Genomic DNA, 17,346 nt, shown 5'->3' with positions numbered 1-17,346 from the left:
AGAACAGCCTTTACCAAAGGTGTCGTGGACTTTGAAGACACTCAAACTCAAGATGAAAGAGAGAAACATGCTAAGAGGAAGGCACATTTGCCAAACCCTAACCATGATCAACTCACACCCGAAAACCTATGTCCCTGATGTGGAAGGATGTGTGGATCCAGAATTGGCCTCCACAGTCACATATGGACTCATTGTGAAGACTGTGTTCATGGAAGACAATCTTACTCGGCTATGAGTGATTGTCAAAGAAGAAGCAGCAACAACACGTTTTTAGCAACCTGGTTAATGATTGTTACCAGAAAGGGATGGATGGATGGATAGATATCATCATGACATTATAACATTGTACAGCTATACTTCTTTATTTAAAAAAAGGAAAGTATTTTAGTGCTAATTAAAAGTTTGATTTAATAAAACACACATAAATGGGGTCCTAAAATGGCAGCAACCACTTATGATGAATACATGTTGAATATGTGTTTCATCCATGTCAAAACGCCACCATTTACAAACAATTAGTAGCTCTAAAGCCATTTGTATCTATGGAGACTGCTCTACTCTTCCATTCTTCTGGAAATAATTGGACTCAGTGCCATCATCTGAATGCCCAGGTCAGGGATGGTGCATCGCCGCCACCAACACTGCCATATTTGCTGCTCCTTACACCTGCTCTACCCACCCTACCACTGCTGCTACTGGCAGAGAAGCAGTGCTGGCATCAGAACGGCTTTCATGTGAGTTCTTGCCAATTTTGGGGGAGATCACGCTTAAAATTGGTGCCAATGCTGTCACTTCACCACTAGGCTAATGGCTGGGCCGGCCCTGGCCCTGTCAAGAGTGAGTGAATGAGGAAGACAGAAATACAAAGGGGAGGTAGGCCTTACCACTTCACCACGGACAATATTGAATGAGCCGGACTCTGTCTTTTCATACATCTCAGATGTTATTTCTGTTTTCATGGCTTTTGGGGTGCCAAAAGCTCGAATGTCCATCTTGGAACTAATACGCTGGGAAAGGCAGGGAGGGAATAAATTAATAGAACTGAAACATACCAAATTCAGAGGTTCTCCCTAGATTATAATAATAGGATTTGCACATTATAACGTCCAACCATGTCCACAGAGGATGGCTCTATTAATTTGCTCCTTGAGTTGTATTGTCACCGCAAAATTCAGTGAAGTACAAATGTCAAAGGCTAGCTGTGTTTTGGTTCACATATTGATTTGAGAAGTGAAAATTATGCAGCTTTTCATTAAAATGCACACAAAATTGAATTTCTTTTCCATTCCTAGATAGGACAGATTCCTGATGTTGCCTCTTACATTGTAAGCCGTACGAATCAAGTCCACAATATTAGAGGAATCTTCTTGCAGCCTCCCAATTTCAGAAATTGGGAAATATGTGTGCAGTTTCTATTAAAAAAGAAAAAGCAGTGAATTAGTTAAATATTTAAGTTCTGTTACAACCTTAAATGGACAACAGAGAAAGCAACATAGTTAAGTACCTTGTTATACACAGTAACTGAGCATATACCTTTATCTTACTATTGTAGTTGAATTTTTGCTGCTGAGAAACACTAGACACAGGTCACAACAACAAAGCAAATATTAGCTGTGGTGTTTTCCCATTGATTTCAACAGGGTGTAGTTATGATTAATTTTCACTGGGTTGGGTCTCTACAATGGAATGTGCATTTAAAAGACAGTAGCAAAACCTCTTGTTGTGAAGGGATGGTTCTATCCTGTACCCATTCTAACCCATCTCAAAGAGGCCATTCTGATTAATGGCCTCCCTAGCTGATATTAATGAACAGGTGGAGAAAAGGGGCTTTGTGGGCAGAGGCTAGTTGTTTGGGATAGGACATGAAAGGCTTTATCAGTCACCACCAGTACAGTGAAGCGAGCATGGAAGCTAGTAGGCAGCCAGTGCAACTGTCATAATACCAACTGAAGATGCTACCCACACCGGCCAATGCACTCTTTTAGCTGCAGCATCTTAGCAATTATCCTGGGGAGCCTCATGCCAGTAGGTCAAGCCAACACTCAGTGAAGTCCAATGAAGGTTGAGAATCTCCATGAAGGTTGAGAATCTTAGGGCCAAAGCACACATTATGCCATGAGGATCCAGGACTGCTCTTCCATTGGTCTTTTAAACAGACACACAGCAGTATGTGCATGTGCTAATTTAATTAGGAAAGTGGTGTGAAGGCTGGGACATTAAACCCTATCCCCTGCCCAACACCCTCAAGCTGTGAGGTGCTTTTCAAGAGGAAAACACAAATCTGTATCACGCATCTGAAATTCCCCCCCCCCCATGGAACAAAGAGCAGCTTAGCAGGGGCTTTAGACTGGGAACATGGCCTGGAAGGAAGGAGTTAAAATACCCTCATTCTCTGTGCATCTTTAATTGTTCTATATTCTTCAAAAAAAACTTATCAGATAATCAGTCATGGATTTCTTGGAGTAACATGTAGCTTGGCCCATTTGCAGATGGAAATCTGTTGTGTGAAACAAAAGATATCCTGGTCTGATTCCTGATTGGGATTATCCAACTAACCACTGGGTGTCCCCACTGGATTACAAAAATAGATTGCACAGCTGCTTTGAAATAGGCTATGTTCTTGTTTCTGCTGATACCAAGTTGCTGGGTGAGAAAATATGCAGTACCTGAAGGTACGGTAATCAGATTCCTACACCTGTGCGCTGAGTCACATTACCCGTATATTCCTATGGGAATATAGTGTAGTGTTTTACAGAGAAGAAAGTGAACTGCAGAACAACATTTCTAGGATGAGGAACATATGAAAGAAAACACTAGAAGCACATTTGGACATATACTAGAGAAGACAGTGAAAACCCACAATATCTCCACTTCAATGTGAAAACTAAGGAGATGCTGAAAAAATGAAAAAAGCTCATCTGCTGAAGGATTCTTGGATAACTTTCAAAGTGTATTTCCCAAACAACAATGACTGATGGCCTCCTTTCCCTAGTCAGATCATGTAGCCCTTTTGCTGCTGGAGGAGAGCAGAGCAGAGCTTTTTGTCCAGCAGTAAATGCCTAAACTGGCTTCCTTGTAAGGTCATTGTCTGCAGGCAATGGTGACCAGTGTCAACTGCCAGTGGCTTAAAAACACACCTCTCAGTTTCTCCTCTGACACCATCCAAGCACCCAACACCCACTGTCTTCCCAGTGTCATTTTTCACCTCATAGTAATCGTAAGAGTGGTTGGTGACAGCAAATATGGGGATGATATTGCTCTGCCTCAGCAGTTTCACAAGTGCGGGTACGGAGGGGTAATCCTGCTTTGTGTCAAAGGTGTAACTTCCTGTCCTGTTCAGGTGGCAGTATCCATCGTTCCTCCTCATAATTCCTGCAAGGACATTGGCACCGTCAGCTTCATAATGGAAGGCGGACTCGGTGGAGAACACCAGGAGGTGAGTGCTGTCTTCCCGCCAGCCAATCTGGTCCTGTGGGCAAAGAGAAAAACAAAAGGGTGTAGATTCAACATTGTGGAGGGATTTAATTTACTCAGAATGGTGAAGCTGGTTCCCCAAAAACAGGTTGAGGAGAGTGCTGTGGACATTCACACCATGGCAGAAGTTTCTGTGGCAACCCCTTCTCTAGGTACATCAATAAAGCTTGCAGCCACTGGGTGTCACTTCCAACTGCAGACCAGTCGAAGGTTAGCTGAGAGGTCTGGAAACTTCATCAATTGTTTTTGTGCTGATGTTGACAGTGTCTGGTCACTTCTCTCTTATCTTGTCGCCTCAGCTCTTATCTCTTAACTATTGACAAGATATAGCTCCCTGAATTCACCATGTGTTCTGCTTCCATTCTAAAGCACTTCTGGTATTTATTTACAGTGGTACCTCAGGTTACATATGCTTCAGGTTACATATGCTTCAGGTTACAGACTCCGCTAACCCAGAAATAGTGCTTCAGGTTAAGAACTTTGCTTCAGGATGAGTACAGAAATCGTGCTCCGGCGGTGCAGCAGCAGCGGGAGGCCCCATTAGCTAAAGTGGTGCTTTAGGTTAAGAACAGTTTCAGGTTAAGAACGGACCTCCGGAACGAATTAAGTACTTAATCCGAGGTACCATTGTATTTTTAACCTTCATATGTCTTTCAGCTGCTAATCAAACTGTTATCTCCATCTTTATGCATACAGCACATTTCTCACAAGTTTGTACCTAAAGTGGTTTACAACACAATAGCAGTTGAAAAACAATAACCATAGTACATAATTAAAACACCATTTACACTAAAGTAACAATTCAATAATAATTATTATTTAATAACAATTATTATTATTAACAATTATTTGATAATTATCATTGTTAAGCAATAATTAAACATTTTTAAAATTATATCTTCAAAACATTTCCAGAAAATAAAACATAAAATACACCTAGAATCCCAGGTGTGTAACCTGATATCTGTTACACCTGGGAGGGACTTATTCAGTCTACATTCTCTATCTTGGAAAAAGAGTCTACAAGCTGACCTCATGGCTACTTCATCAGTCTAATTTTTATAAGTTTTGGTTTTTCATTTTCCCTCATTCATCTCTCACTGTCCGCTTGATGAAAAGTTCTACAGAACTCGCCACACTGTTGTGGGTCCCAATAAACCTCCAGCTGAACTACACATTTTGGAGTTTATTTAAATTGTAATGTTCTAACTCTAGCTATGGCTTGATAACAGCTAGTCCATTCTAAAACTCAGCCAGGTTCTAGCAAGACACAAGCATTACCATGCGCTGATAATTGAAGCAAAGCTTTGGCCTAAATATTCTCATTGATCTCACAGCTTGATGAGGGGCTAAGAAGGCCCATATCCATCTTACACTCAGTTAATGGCTTTATCTATCTATGCCTTCTTCAGCGACCTCTTGGCTCACCTTGCAAACAGCCGTTTGTAATATGGCATCAAATCCACCTTCTGGGGCATCCAAGTTCCCTGATATTTGCTCCATCATTAACTCTTGGCTGAATTTATTGATATCATGGGTTAGGCGGATGACATTCTTAAAGGAGAAGGGTGGGTCAGCACCAGTCCAAGGCTCACGGAGTCTGAATGTAAAAAGAATAGCAAAGGCTTTATAATCAAATACCAGCAAGTTGATATCAGAAACACCTCCTCTGTATCTTGTAGGGAAAGACCTTGGTCATCTGCCATACAGTTTAATAAAATTAATTATGTGAGCTGAAACAGCAAAAATAAAATAATAAAAATAAAAATAAAAATTAACAAATGAGTTGTGACCAAAATGTTCTTAGGCATAAGTTGATTTCATCAGATGCAGGAAGACACCGACTGTTTTCCTTCGTTTTGGAGGAAAGATGGGATATAAATGTGATCCCCCCCGTTTATATTTGGGGTGCACAACTGTTTTGCAAAATAAGTTGAAAAATGAAAGAACACATATTAAAAACAGATATTCATCATGAGTCAGTCAACTGACATACACAAGATTCAGCCATGAATGGATATGATGAAGTAAGACAGCACGGTTTGGAGAAGGGGCATAGTCATAGGTATTAGAAACAGGCTAGCTTAAGCTACAAGGCTTATTCACTTTATATCTTTCACACCCACCCACTAAAATCAACGAAGAAGGCAGCTATGGATCCTAAATAGTTAATTCACAAATATATCCCCTGGGTGCACCACCTTCACTTACCTCTCAGGCCTCATATCTGTCTGTGGGGCTGTAACTTTATCCACAAACTTGCCAAAGCCAATAGTATAATCACTGGTTAGCTGAGTCAAAAAATTTGCTGGCAGGAAGAAAGTGGGAAAGGAGCAAGTAAGTGAAGATGTCCTGGCACACTTAGATTAAAGCTGCAATCCTGACCATGTCTGCTCAGAAATAAATCCTGTTGAATTAGATGGGGGTTGCTCCCAGGTAAGTGGGGTTAGAATTGCAGCCTTAGTCCTCTGCTTGAAACATACTTTCCCACAATGGAGTCCGATTACATAATACACTTCCATTGCACCTGAGGGCAGCAGGCTAGTTTGGGGCTTCAAAAGAGGTTCTATGGTGCGTGCGCACACCTTTGTCCCCCAACAAAGGGAAAAGGATGCCCTGTTCCTCAGGATCTGCTGCCTGAGATGGTTGCCTCATTCAGCCTAATAGCAGGGCCAGCCCTGTCTTTTGCCAAGTGCACAGACCGCTGTTTCCCACAGCTTATAAGTTTTTAATTCTCACCCAGTTGTTGGCCCATTGTTTTAAGGTTGTCCAAGTCGTCACGCATGGAATAGGAAAAGTCCATGAGAATGTAGAGGTCCACAGGAGATTCACTGGGCTCAAACACATCCACCTCAAAGCTAGCTTCCTCGCCAGCTCTCAACTTCATTGCTATGTTCTGCGGGGATACTTGTGTTTTCTTCAGAGATGTATCAATCTTAAATTCCTGCCAGAGGAGACACCAGTAATCCTCATAAGATTTAGCAGTCATGTTGCATTTTTGGTTTTAACAGCAGATCAGAGAGGGAGAGCTGATTCATGACAAATAAGAGATTAACTAAATTTACAATGCTTATACCCTATAAGTGTGTAAAACAGGTAAAGGTAAAGAACCCCTGGATGGTTAAGGTGTCACCAGGCAAAGGTGACTATGAGGTGCGGCACTCATTTTGCTTCAGGTTGAGGGAGCTGGTGTCTGTCCACAGACATCTTTCCGGGTCATGTGGCCAGCACGACTAAACTGCTTCTGGTGCAACAGAACACAGTGATGGAAGCCAGAGTGTACAGAAACGTCATTTATATGTATGTACAAGATATCTGGACCAATTATGTAACCCTCCCCTTAAGCCTATTGACTTAGAAAAAGAAGTTAGGGAGGCTGTCCAAGCAAACTCGGCTTTTGGCAATTCTAGACAGAGATTCAGGTGTGTGGAATTGTTTTATTATGTCTGTAGCCCATCACCTTACCGACAAAGGTCCCTATAGTTAAAGCTATGGTTTTCCCAATAGTGATGTATGGAAGTGAGAGCTGGACCATAAAGAAGGCTTTTCGCTGAAGAATTTATGCTTTTGAATTATGGTGCTGGAGGAGACACTTGAGAGTCCCATGGACTGCAAGAAGATCAAACCTATCCATTCTGAAGGAAATCAGCCCTGAGTGCTTACTGGAAGGACAGATCCTGAAGCTGAGGCTCCAATACTTTGGCCACCTCATGAGAAGAGAAGACTCCCTGGAAAAGACCCTGATGTTGGGAAAGATTGAGGGCACAAGGAGAAGAGGACGACAGAAGACGAAATGGTTGGACAGTGTTCTCGAAGCTACCAGCATGAGTTTGACCAAACTGCGGGAGGCAGTGGAAGACAGGAGTGCCTGGTGTGCTCTGGTCCATGGGATCACGAAGAGTCGGACACAACTAAATGACTAAACAACAATAACAAATCCCATCTTTACATGACTTCCTCTCCACTCACCGATTTTGTTAGCATCTCTCCTTCCATGAAGACTATGCTGGTCTGACTGCAGCCGTATCTTAATAGGTTGTCTTTGAAATCACAGCGGGACTCTTTGAAGTTCTAGGGCAAAAGAAATTGTATAACAATGACACACACATTTAGAAAATACATGCTATTCTCTATTTTTAAGTATTTACCTTACTATCTGCCTCCATGTTAGATTGAGGGTAGGATGTAGTGGTCCCATGAGAAATTCCTACGTCTACCTGTAACTGCAACTTAAGAGAGGTAGGTTTGCAACAGTGTGAAGAGAGTACAGTCGTACCTTGGTTCTCGAACAGAATGCGTTCCGGGAGTCCGTTCAATTCCCGGAACCCTTCGGAAACAAAGGCGCGGCATCCTGCAGCCAATTGGAAGCTGTGGAAGCTGCGCCTGACGTTTGGTTTCCGAAAATTGTTTGAAAACCGGAACACTCACTTCCAGGTTTCGATCGATCGGGAGCAGATTTGTTCAGGAGCCAAGGCGTTTGAGATCCAAAGTATGATTGTAAATCCAAGGTTTTGCTCTCCAACCTTACTCTATATGACACTAACATACCACCTGGCTACAACCTGGAACATCAGAGCTGGAAAATTCACATCATCTCTCTCACCCAGTGCTTTTAATGGGGGGGGGGATGGGATGCAATTCCGCTACCAATCACTGAGGCACTAATCAGCTTTCCCCAACCTTTGATCTTCAAATGTTGTTGGAAGACAATCCACATCAACCTTAACCCTTGATCTTGCTGGCTGGGGATGCTGGACACTGGGGAAGACTACACTCAAGTAATTTACACACACTGTATGAACTAACCCTGCAATTTAGTTGTAACATTTGAGGAGTAGCAGTTTAGGCTGTAATCCAAAATCATGTGTACTCAGAAATGAGTCCCACTGAATCTGATAAGGCTTACTCTCAGGTTAACTATGGTGGTTATGATTGCAGCCTTAATGTGCGAATTTAGCCCACTGAAGAGAATTGTGTTTGAAGTGATATGAAACTTCTGTTTGCTCATACACACATACAAATTAGTACTTGATGTTGTAGTTGTCAAATGATAAGCACGCGCATGTCAAGGGCACCTTAGAGTGTGTAGAGCAATAATCTATTTAGAAGTGAGAGGGATGAAACTAAACGTTATGCATCCCCATCCAAAGGCATACAGGTACATTAGAGTCAGCAGGACCATAAGAGTAGAGGCTCAACACACATCACATGTGTAATCAGGATTGATATTGCCCAGGAATGCAGCACTGGAGGCTGTGAGATTGTGGCCAAAACTCAGGTGAAATTTGGAACTTTGAGATGTGTATGCATCAAGACAACAATCCGACAGTTATAAAAAGCTCCTACCTCATCACTGCAAAAAGAGCAGTCCTTGCTCACTTGGATACACTCAGTGCAGCTTTTTGCCCTGGAAGCCACACAACGGTTATCTAGGAGACAAGAGCAACAAGTCAGAAACACAGGAAACCAGACTGGTCTAGCAATGGAGAAAGAAGGGGACTCTGTTTTAGTCCCATTCTGGCTCTCTTCTTATTTCCTTTGCAGGACACACACAATGTTAGTCAAGAACAAATCTTAATTACAGCTCATGGTTTGTTAGCAAGGAGACAAACCATGAGCCCAGGTTCAGATGTAATGCTAAGCCAAACCATGACTTAACTCCAGGTACCATGGAAGCAGGAGAAATGGGAGAGGAGTGAGATGGCCAAGATGTTTGCTCCACGCACTTGCAGACTCCCTTATTCACATTTAGCCATAGTTCGGCTTAGTATTATATGTGAACTGGGCCAATGTGAAAACCGTTACTCATGGCTTTGGTGCAGATAAGAAGAATTTCAGGTGAGAAATGCAATACAAGGAGAATACAGATACCAATTTGACCTGCAGGAATAAGCTTGTTTCGTTTTACAACTGCGGGTCTAAATAATATGGTACCAGCCTTCCCTGTCCTAGTGCCCTTCAGATGTTTTGGATTACAACCGTTGGCCATGCTGATTGGGGATGATGGATTTGGAGTCCAAACCTTATGGAAAGTGTCAGGTTGCAGAAGGCTGGGTTCATGCATTACATACAATGCCAAAAATAGACTTTTAGCCACTGCCCTGAACTGTCTGCACTGTCTATTAAGCCCACTATATTTTGTAATTATTCTGCCTAGAAATGAGATATACTATGCCTACTCAGTGTTGCGCAGGAAGACAATAATCGATCTTTCCACCATCTTTCTTGCAGAGCATCAAGACACATCCCACAAAATGGCGCCAATTTGTTTATCTCCCCCCCCCCATGGTTTATTTTTAATCTTCAACAAACAGAAGCAGAAAATCAAAAACCATTTTGAAATATACCATTCAACACAGCTAGTGTGATATAGAACATCTGTTATTCATGTTGAATAAAGCCATGTTCAGAGCTCAGGAGAGAAATTAGCCTCCCTAAAAAGCAATAGTCTCACCATCGGGTACAATCCTACATGATATTAGCTTATTTGCTCAAGTCAACGCCTACCTGTCATTAGAACACACTTAATTTGAAAAGAAAAATTGAAATTCAATTAATTTACCATGCATGCATGTTTAGAATTTAATTTGCAGAGGCTCAGAAGAAATATTTCAGCCACATCTAACCCCAAGTATAAAACTATAAGTTGCTTACCTTGAAACTATTCTTTCAAGAGAGATTTCTAACAAGTAAGATATCCAACAGGAGAATGAAGTAGCTGTTTGGGTTCATTTCCTACTTCTTTGGCACGTGTATAGTCAAGAGGTCTGCATGCACCTCCCTGTCTCCCAGATAACTTTAATGTGGCATTGACTAGAGGAGGAGGATTGTGGGGGCTATGCCATCCCACCTGCACGTGCCAGGGATGGAGTTAAAGAGTACTGTAGCAGCTCTTCTGCAAGGAAGCACTGTAGCCTGGATTGCAGCCTTGGAAGTTGAAAACACATTAGCCTCTTCTACATGGGTGCCCAGAGAGAGTCAAATTGTAAAGCGTCATTTGGGAATTTTAAACATTAAATATTTTGACATATAAAATCAAGGTGAACAGCTGTCGCAATTAAAATTGAAACCTAGAAAGAGGGCTAAAAGGTTCTGCTAAAATCAAGCCACTGTGTGCTTACTAGTTGTATTTTTTTTTAAAAAACCTAAAAGTCTTGCTATTAGCTTTTGGGCAGACAGCAAACTCTTCACACAAAACAGCATTTAAAAAGAACTTATTCCAAGTCAAATTATCAGTGTTATTGCTGAGCAGTAGTTGCAGATGTTGAAACCTATCAGACAATAAAAGGCTGGCTCAAGGTCACTGGAAACAACTTGAATTCTTGCAGTATTACTGTAATATAGCAATACAATGGATGTCACTGGGTATCAAAAGTCTGGTACCAATGTCCTTACAGCTGATAGCAAGTGCTGTCACTTTTAGCACTAGATCTGTGCAGTTTCTTCTGTCAATTTGTAAAGGTTGTAAAGCTTTGGTCATTTGCGAGCTCTCTGTCCCATCTAAAAGCAGAAGTGTTTCTTGAGCACCACCATCAGCTTTAGATGTTGCATTTACAGAGATATCCACAGGAAAGGATGGCAAAACAGAAACTGAATCCAACTCTGGCTGAGGACTTGAGCCCTCTGCATAAGATACTGAATCTTCTGAAACTGGAATAGAGGCCTGGTCAAAGTGTGAATCAATTCCGCTGTTAGATACCAAGCTATCAGTTGCTGCAACAGTGTCTGGCAAGTTGAAAGAAGCAGCGGAAGGCACCTTGACTGTTTTCACTAAGACAATTAATTCAGGAAAAGAAGCTCCAGACATATCTATAAAACCTGGATCCATGACTCTCTGCACAGGAGGAGAAGGCTGTAGAGAATTTTCTACTGAATACATATTTACACTTTGATCTGTGCTGTACTCTAAGCTTGCAGGTTCTTCGCTTTGGGAGTTTGGTGCTAACAGAGGAGCCTCTGTATAGCCATTGGTTGGTGGTTCAGGAGGTGTGTCTACCAAGGGCAAAGGAGAAGGAGGACCAGCTTCTGCCTTTTTCTTTGGTATAGAAGCCTGTGTTGGAATTCTGTGCAAATAGCCATATCCAATGCCGCACCCTAAACTTCCTTCTCCACCCTAGGCTCCATTGGGGGTTACAAAAACCTCTCGACAGGAATCAGCTTCTGTGTTATAGACCATCAGTTTCAACGGCTTCCCCTCATGGGTTTCAATCAATGAGAAAAAATCTTCAGACTCCTGCAGTATCTGATCCGATCCAACAATATAATCAGTGTGCGGCTGCAGGCCAGCCAGAGCTGCTGGGGAAGCCGGTTCCACATCCAGCACATGCCACACATGCTCATTGGCTCTTTGGAAGCTACAGAACCTCACGCTGGCTCCCAGGAGCCCCTGCCCTCCCCACATGTTGCTGGGGACCACCTCCACTTCACACACTTTCATCGTTTTAATGTTGTACACCTCCAGTTTCACAGCCTTCTCAACACTGGCTTTCAGCAAATCTTTTAAGATGTCCCCTTCTTTGTTCAGTCTGGTGTGTCCTATTGTGAGGATGAAATCAAAGAATGGCTCCAGCCCAGCCTGCTGAGCAGGGGAGTTTTCCTGAACCCCGTGCACATGATATCCCTCAGAGCCCCCGTCGGGGACTTCGGAGCTGGAGCCCAGCCCCATGAGGGCCACCTCAGGAGCTCGGAGGCGACACCGGCGACGCCATCCTCATCCTCCCTCAGCCGCCGCTGCCAAGTTCCAACGCTGCAGCGCCGACTTGCCAATTTGTTTATCTATCAGTGGTTTGAAAACAATAGCACTGTTTGGCAGTAAAGGGAAATCTATAATATATGTGGAACTTACTTCTGTTTCCTTGGCTCAAGGTATGAAGCAGTGATAACAGCAACAGCCGAAGCAAAGTCCTTTGTAGTATCTTGTCCATTCTTTTATTCCTGAAATTCAACAGTCAACAGTCAGTCACAATCACCAGCATGAGAGCTAGGCAAGCCTAGTCCCAGCCAACAATTCCTATGTTCCTGTTCTCTTGTATTCAACTATGTTTTAATCAGAGTAAACCCGCTGAAATTAATGGAACTAACTTAGTCATGTTCATTTATTCTCATGGTTAAACTTAATTGAATACTACCTCTGACTACAGCAAATTATCCATAAATATTTTGGCAACATTCCTAGATAACTTTTTCACATAAGCAATGTTTTAACATAAAATTCACTAGCCTAACAAGTCATCTAGCTTAGATGACTTCCAAAAATGTTAGATACCTTTATGGAGGATAGGTCTGTCTACAGGTGAGCTGGTCACTTAGGCATCACCAGAAAAAGAAGGAACGTATTGACAAAATAGAGGGCAATATAGGGCACAGATTTCTATAACCTTTGCACAGGACAGTTTCTATGTATAGATGAAGGTTTGTTCTGTGCCTTATTGCTCATGGCTTGTCTGTAGGAGATAAACCACACACTTGGATTTGGATGACGTGCCAAGTCAAACCATGGCTTAGCTCACTGCAGGGAAGCAGCGGTTTGAACAGAGGAGGAGTAAAGTGGTTGCAATCAACTGGAATCTCCTCTCCAGGAGCCTCCATGCTCAAGCATTTGTGTTAAGTCATGGTTTGGCATAGTGTTACATGTAAACCAGCTCAGTGGGTACCACTTAGATGCAGGGAACAAACACCAGCAGAGAGCTGCTGTCTTCATGTCCTGTTTGTGAGCTTCCAAGAAACATCTGAGTGACCACTTTTGCAAACAGGATGCTGGAGTAGATTGACCTTTGGTCTGATACAGCAGGAGTCATTATGTTCCTTTTACAACTTTAGTCTATGATTGTTGCAGGTGTTCAATAATCAAGCAATGTGGGTTCAAAGTGGGGGGGGGGGGACTCTGGTGGTAAAATCTGTGTTTGACTCACCTCCTTCTCACAATTGATCATGCAAAAGACTAGCCGGATTAATACTACTGGTATGTCTGGAGGCGACTAGAGAGCATTATTCCCTGTTACAAACACAAGTGACCTGGGAATAACCTGAGACAGTCAGCATGGGTATGCGGTTGAAGCAGCATGGAATCTCTTTAAGAGTCTTTAGTCAACAACCACAGGTGTCTGCAAGGCTGTCTTTCATCTAAACTATATACGTGTGTGCCAAATAAGTAGCACTTGAATTATCTTACCTGCACATATTGTGTGTGTGTGTGTGTGTGGTGTGTGTGTGTGTATTCCATAATTTATTATGCTATAAATCCCCCCAAAGCATTGCTTACTTGCAAACCTCTTTTCACAGGTGTGAAGGGCTAGAAACTGGCTTTTCTTTTTAAATGGAATAAAAGGGTGGATTCCAGGCCCAATACAAAATGGTGCACATGGGACAGTGAGACTACAGAATCACGGGGCCAGTTCACACGAATAATACTATCCATGTGATTATCTCAGACTTGCAAGAAAAGTGCTAATATGAGAGTGTCCACATGGAAGTTGAATGGAGGAATGGTTAAGACTTCTGCAGTGGAGATAATACTTTAAAAAGGAGCTGGGGTGGGTTTAAGGTGATTGTGAAGGCCTATGTAGCACCAACACCTGAAGACTACCATAGACAAATAGGGTTGCCATATTTCAAAAAGTGAAAATCCGGTTGTTGAACTTTTTTTGGAAAACTTTTTTTAAAAAGTAGTTTTGGAGCTATTTTTAAGGGTTGCCATAAGTATGGATTTTCCTGCAGTTTTCAGCGATTTCCACCTGGACACTGTTTCTGACAGCCGGATGTCCAGGAAATTCCATACGGCAGCCTATAAGAGATTTTGCGATTCTTGCTTTTGCAATTGTTGCTTTGAAGTTCAATTGCTGCTAATATTGCTATTTTACATAATCCTTTTGTTTTTAACTTTATTTTTGTTGTTGTTTTTGCTTTAGCTTACTGTTCTTATAAACTACTCCAAATTTTAGAAAAGCATCATCAGCCGTTTTGCAAAGAAGTGGTGGCACTTGATTATGAAGCTACTGAAAGATCAGTCAATGCTAATACCAAGAGTTTAGGTAAAGGGACCCCTGCCCGTTAGGTCCAGTCGCAGACGACTCTGGGGTTGCGGTGCTCATCTCGCTTTACTGGCCGAGGGAGCTGGCGTACAGCTTCCGGGTCATGTGGCCAGCGTGACTAAGCCGCTTCTGGCGAACCAGAGCAGAGCACAGAAACGCTGTTTACCTTCCCGCCGGAGCGGTAGCTATTTATCTACTTGCACTTTGACATGCATTTGAACTGCTAGGTTGACAGGAGCAGGGACTGAACAACAGGAGCTCACCCCGTTGTGGGGATTCGAACTGCCAACCTCCTGATTGGCAAGCCCTAGGCTCAGTGGTTTAGACCACAGCGCCACCAGCATCCCAATACCAAGAGTTTACTATGTAGTGATTAAAGTAGATTACCTCCCCCGCTCCTGGAATGCTCATATTATACTCTAAGTTCAGTATTGAATGTTGATGAAATATTTTGCTGATGCTCCATGTTTGGTGAGAACCCCATCTGTCTTTGCTCACTTCCATCACAGCTGCTAGACCAAAGAGGCACAGCCAAGTTGGCTTGTCGGAAGCTGGCATGGCTCTAGAAGAGCTAAAAGAAGCTTCAAAAGCAACCCAATATAAAGGCACTGATAATTCATCCTTTCTCTTGGCTGCCTTCTCTATTTCTGACACTGTGTAAGAGTCAGATTATATAATCAGCGGAATCACAGTAAAGCCTTCCTGAACTGCACCACACACACACAAAAAAAGCATCCTGCTCTTCACACAGAAACATAGCATGTCAGGGAAAATGCCACTGCTGAACTCATCTCCTTGACATGCTGTTTTTCTGTGGACAAGTTTCATTCGTGCAGGGGTGTGGTATTAAAACACACAAATCCTGTGCGTGCAACCCCAAAAGAGTGGCCCAGTGTGTTGCTACCTGGTGCTGCTGATAGTATAATCCAGGTTTTCAACCTTTTTGAGTCCACGGCTCCCTTGACCAACTACATTCTTTCTGCGGGACCCCCATGGGGCTCAGGAGCCCAGTTATGTCACCCCTTGCCTGCAGAGCTGGCAGCCCCTCACCCTTGCGGAGAGTTCCCTCAGCCTCCTCTCCTCTCCCCTCTCCTTGGGAGTCCTCCGGGCAGCCGCTGCGGCCACCCCAGATCTCTTAGCTGCCCCCATCCCTACCCCAAAGAGGGGTGCCTCCTCAGACTGCCCACAGGGGCCGAGGACATGTCTGTCCATTCCCAAAAGCAAGGGCTTGCAGACCGGCTGGATGGGCTCCCTCACCCACTTGCTTCCTTACTCTGAGGCTGCCTCAGCTCTTGGCAACCAGCACCCCCTGGCCAGCCCCAGGGGCCCCATCCACCTGCAGACCTTGTAGCCAGGGCTTTGGGAAAAAGACGCAAGACGGCATCAAAAGGGGGAGGGGAGGAAAGAGGGACAGAGGCCAGTGTTGTCCGCGGCACCCCTGACCATAATTCAAGGCACCCCAGGGTGCCACGGCACACTGGTTGAAAACCACTGGTATAATCAACTGGTTCCAACTTGTGTTTAAAGGGAGGTCTGCTTAATCTAGCAGCTCAAGGTTTGCAATGTTTGATGCAGAAGAAGATTCTTTTTTCTTTTGCAAGAAGCAGTCTAACAGGCCAAATTTTCTAAAGATTATTATGCATACCTTAACTTGCAGGGGTGCAGAGGAATGTATTTTGACTCGATGTAGCACGCCTGACATTATGCAAACCTTATCTTAATGACATCATTTAGGACACCTCAGCGAAGCACATTAACTTCTGTAACTTGAGCAGACGAGGAAAGCAAACATGAACGAGGCAAACTAATGCCTCAAAAAAAAGGAACGAACTTATCGGAGCAGCTGAAAAGACTCAGCCTAATACATTAACATGCTCAATAGTTTTGCTCTCCAAGCCTTCTCAAAGAAGAGAAATAACCCCAAAGCATAACACTGTGGGACTTCCTATTACTGTATATACACTATCCATCAGACTTGTGGTTCTGCAGTAAGTCAGACCCCTGCTAGTTTAAGGCAGGCGTCTCTCTGCATACGTGACTCACAGCCAAAACAAGCACCTCCTTTTTCCTGCGTTTAAGGCCTACTGATCAGAGACGGAGAGGAGAAGAAAAACAAGGTAAGTTTCAAAACAAACCCCTCCTGTCAGCCATTTCCCATTGTGCTAATAATTTCCAGAGTGGCACCAGCCAACAAAAGAATGTTGGGTGGGGCCGTGGAAAATGCCAGGCTTCCATAGGAAGCCCTGCTTTGGGTCAGCAACAGGCTCTGGAATAATAAGGCTCACGTTCTCACAGGCCTCTTTTGTCAAGGAAGTCTACACACCCTTTGTAACTCTGTGGGGTAATGCTGGCTGTAAAACGTTGGCACCGCAAAGGCCCAAGCTCCCCTGTACACATGCCTTGACAATGTTTATCTGATCATTCAATAATCTCAACATATGTTGTGGAACGTTCCAAAATGGAAATTACCACCCATAAAGAAAAAGAAAGAAAGAAAGCACAGGAGGAACTCAAATCTGTGTGGATGCTTTTTCATATGTGATTGCGGTGCATGCTTTGTTATGGAGTACTTTTACGCACAAAAAATGGATGTGTATTCCAGTTACCTTTGCTTCTTGTGCTAATCCTTGCAGTAGCGACTTGTGGAAGAATGGGATTACCAAGAATGGGAGCATAAATTTGCCCACTGATAATGGCCTACTGCCAATTAAACAGGCTTAGTTCTATTGCTTGAGAGCCAAGATAGGTTTAACAGGGCAGCCATCTTTCCTGTTCACATATAAAGTACTGTAATTTGAGGTGGGGGTTGATAGGAGGTGACTGGTACTTAGAAGAGGCAGTA

At 43.2% G+C, this 17,346-nt stretch overlaps 1 protein-coding gene and 1 pseudogene across 23 annotated transcripts in view; both read right to left on the bottom strand.

Moving 5' to 3' along the window:
• Positions 1–17,346, bottom strand: part of ITGB4 (integrin subunit beta 4) — a 68,350-nt gene that overhangs the window by 36,216 nt on the left and 14,788 nt on the right. For 19 of the 22 annotated variants that reach the window (XM_083487323.1, XM_083487322.1, XM_083487329.1 and 16 more), the window contains exons 2-10: positions 12,320–12,408; positions 8,821–8,903; positions 7,444–7,545; positions 6,214–6,418; positions 5,686–5,782; positions 4,903–5,074; positions 3,206–3,469; positions 1,323–1,412; positions 885–1,007 (exon numbers count right to left, since the gene is read on the bottom strand). In XM_083487323.1, coding sequence (XP_083343449.1) covers positions 885–1,007; positions 1,323–1,412; positions 3,206–3,469; positions 4,903–5,074; positions 5,686–5,782; positions 6,214–6,418; positions 7,444–7,545; positions 8,821–8,903; positions 12,320–12,408 — 1,225 coding nt within the window. Of the gene's footprint in view, positions 1–884; positions 1,008–1,322; positions 1,413–3,205; positions 3,470–4,902; positions 5,075–5,685; positions 5,783–6,213; positions 6,419–7,443; positions 7,546–8,820; positions 8,904–12,319; positions 12,409–16,149; positions 16,500–17,110; positions 17,286–17,346 lie in introns of those variants that run through there. The other 3 variants (XM_083487327.1, XM_083487325.1, XM_083487316.1) reach the window with 3 other exon arrangements.
• Positions 10,805–12,228, bottom strand: LOC310700900 (Golgi reassembly-stacking protein 1-like; annotated as a pseudogene). The gene has a single exon. The product of its transcript is annotated as a Golgi reassembly-stacking protein 1-like (transcript).

Source organism: Podarcis liolepis, assembly GCF_965112155.1.
Source record: "Podarcis liolepis genome assembly, chromosome: 2".
NCBI lineage: Eukaryota > Metazoa > Chordata > Lepidosauria > Squamata > Lacertidae > Podarcis > Podarcis liolepis.
This window is presented reverse-complemented; position numbering and strand designations above follow the sequence as displayed.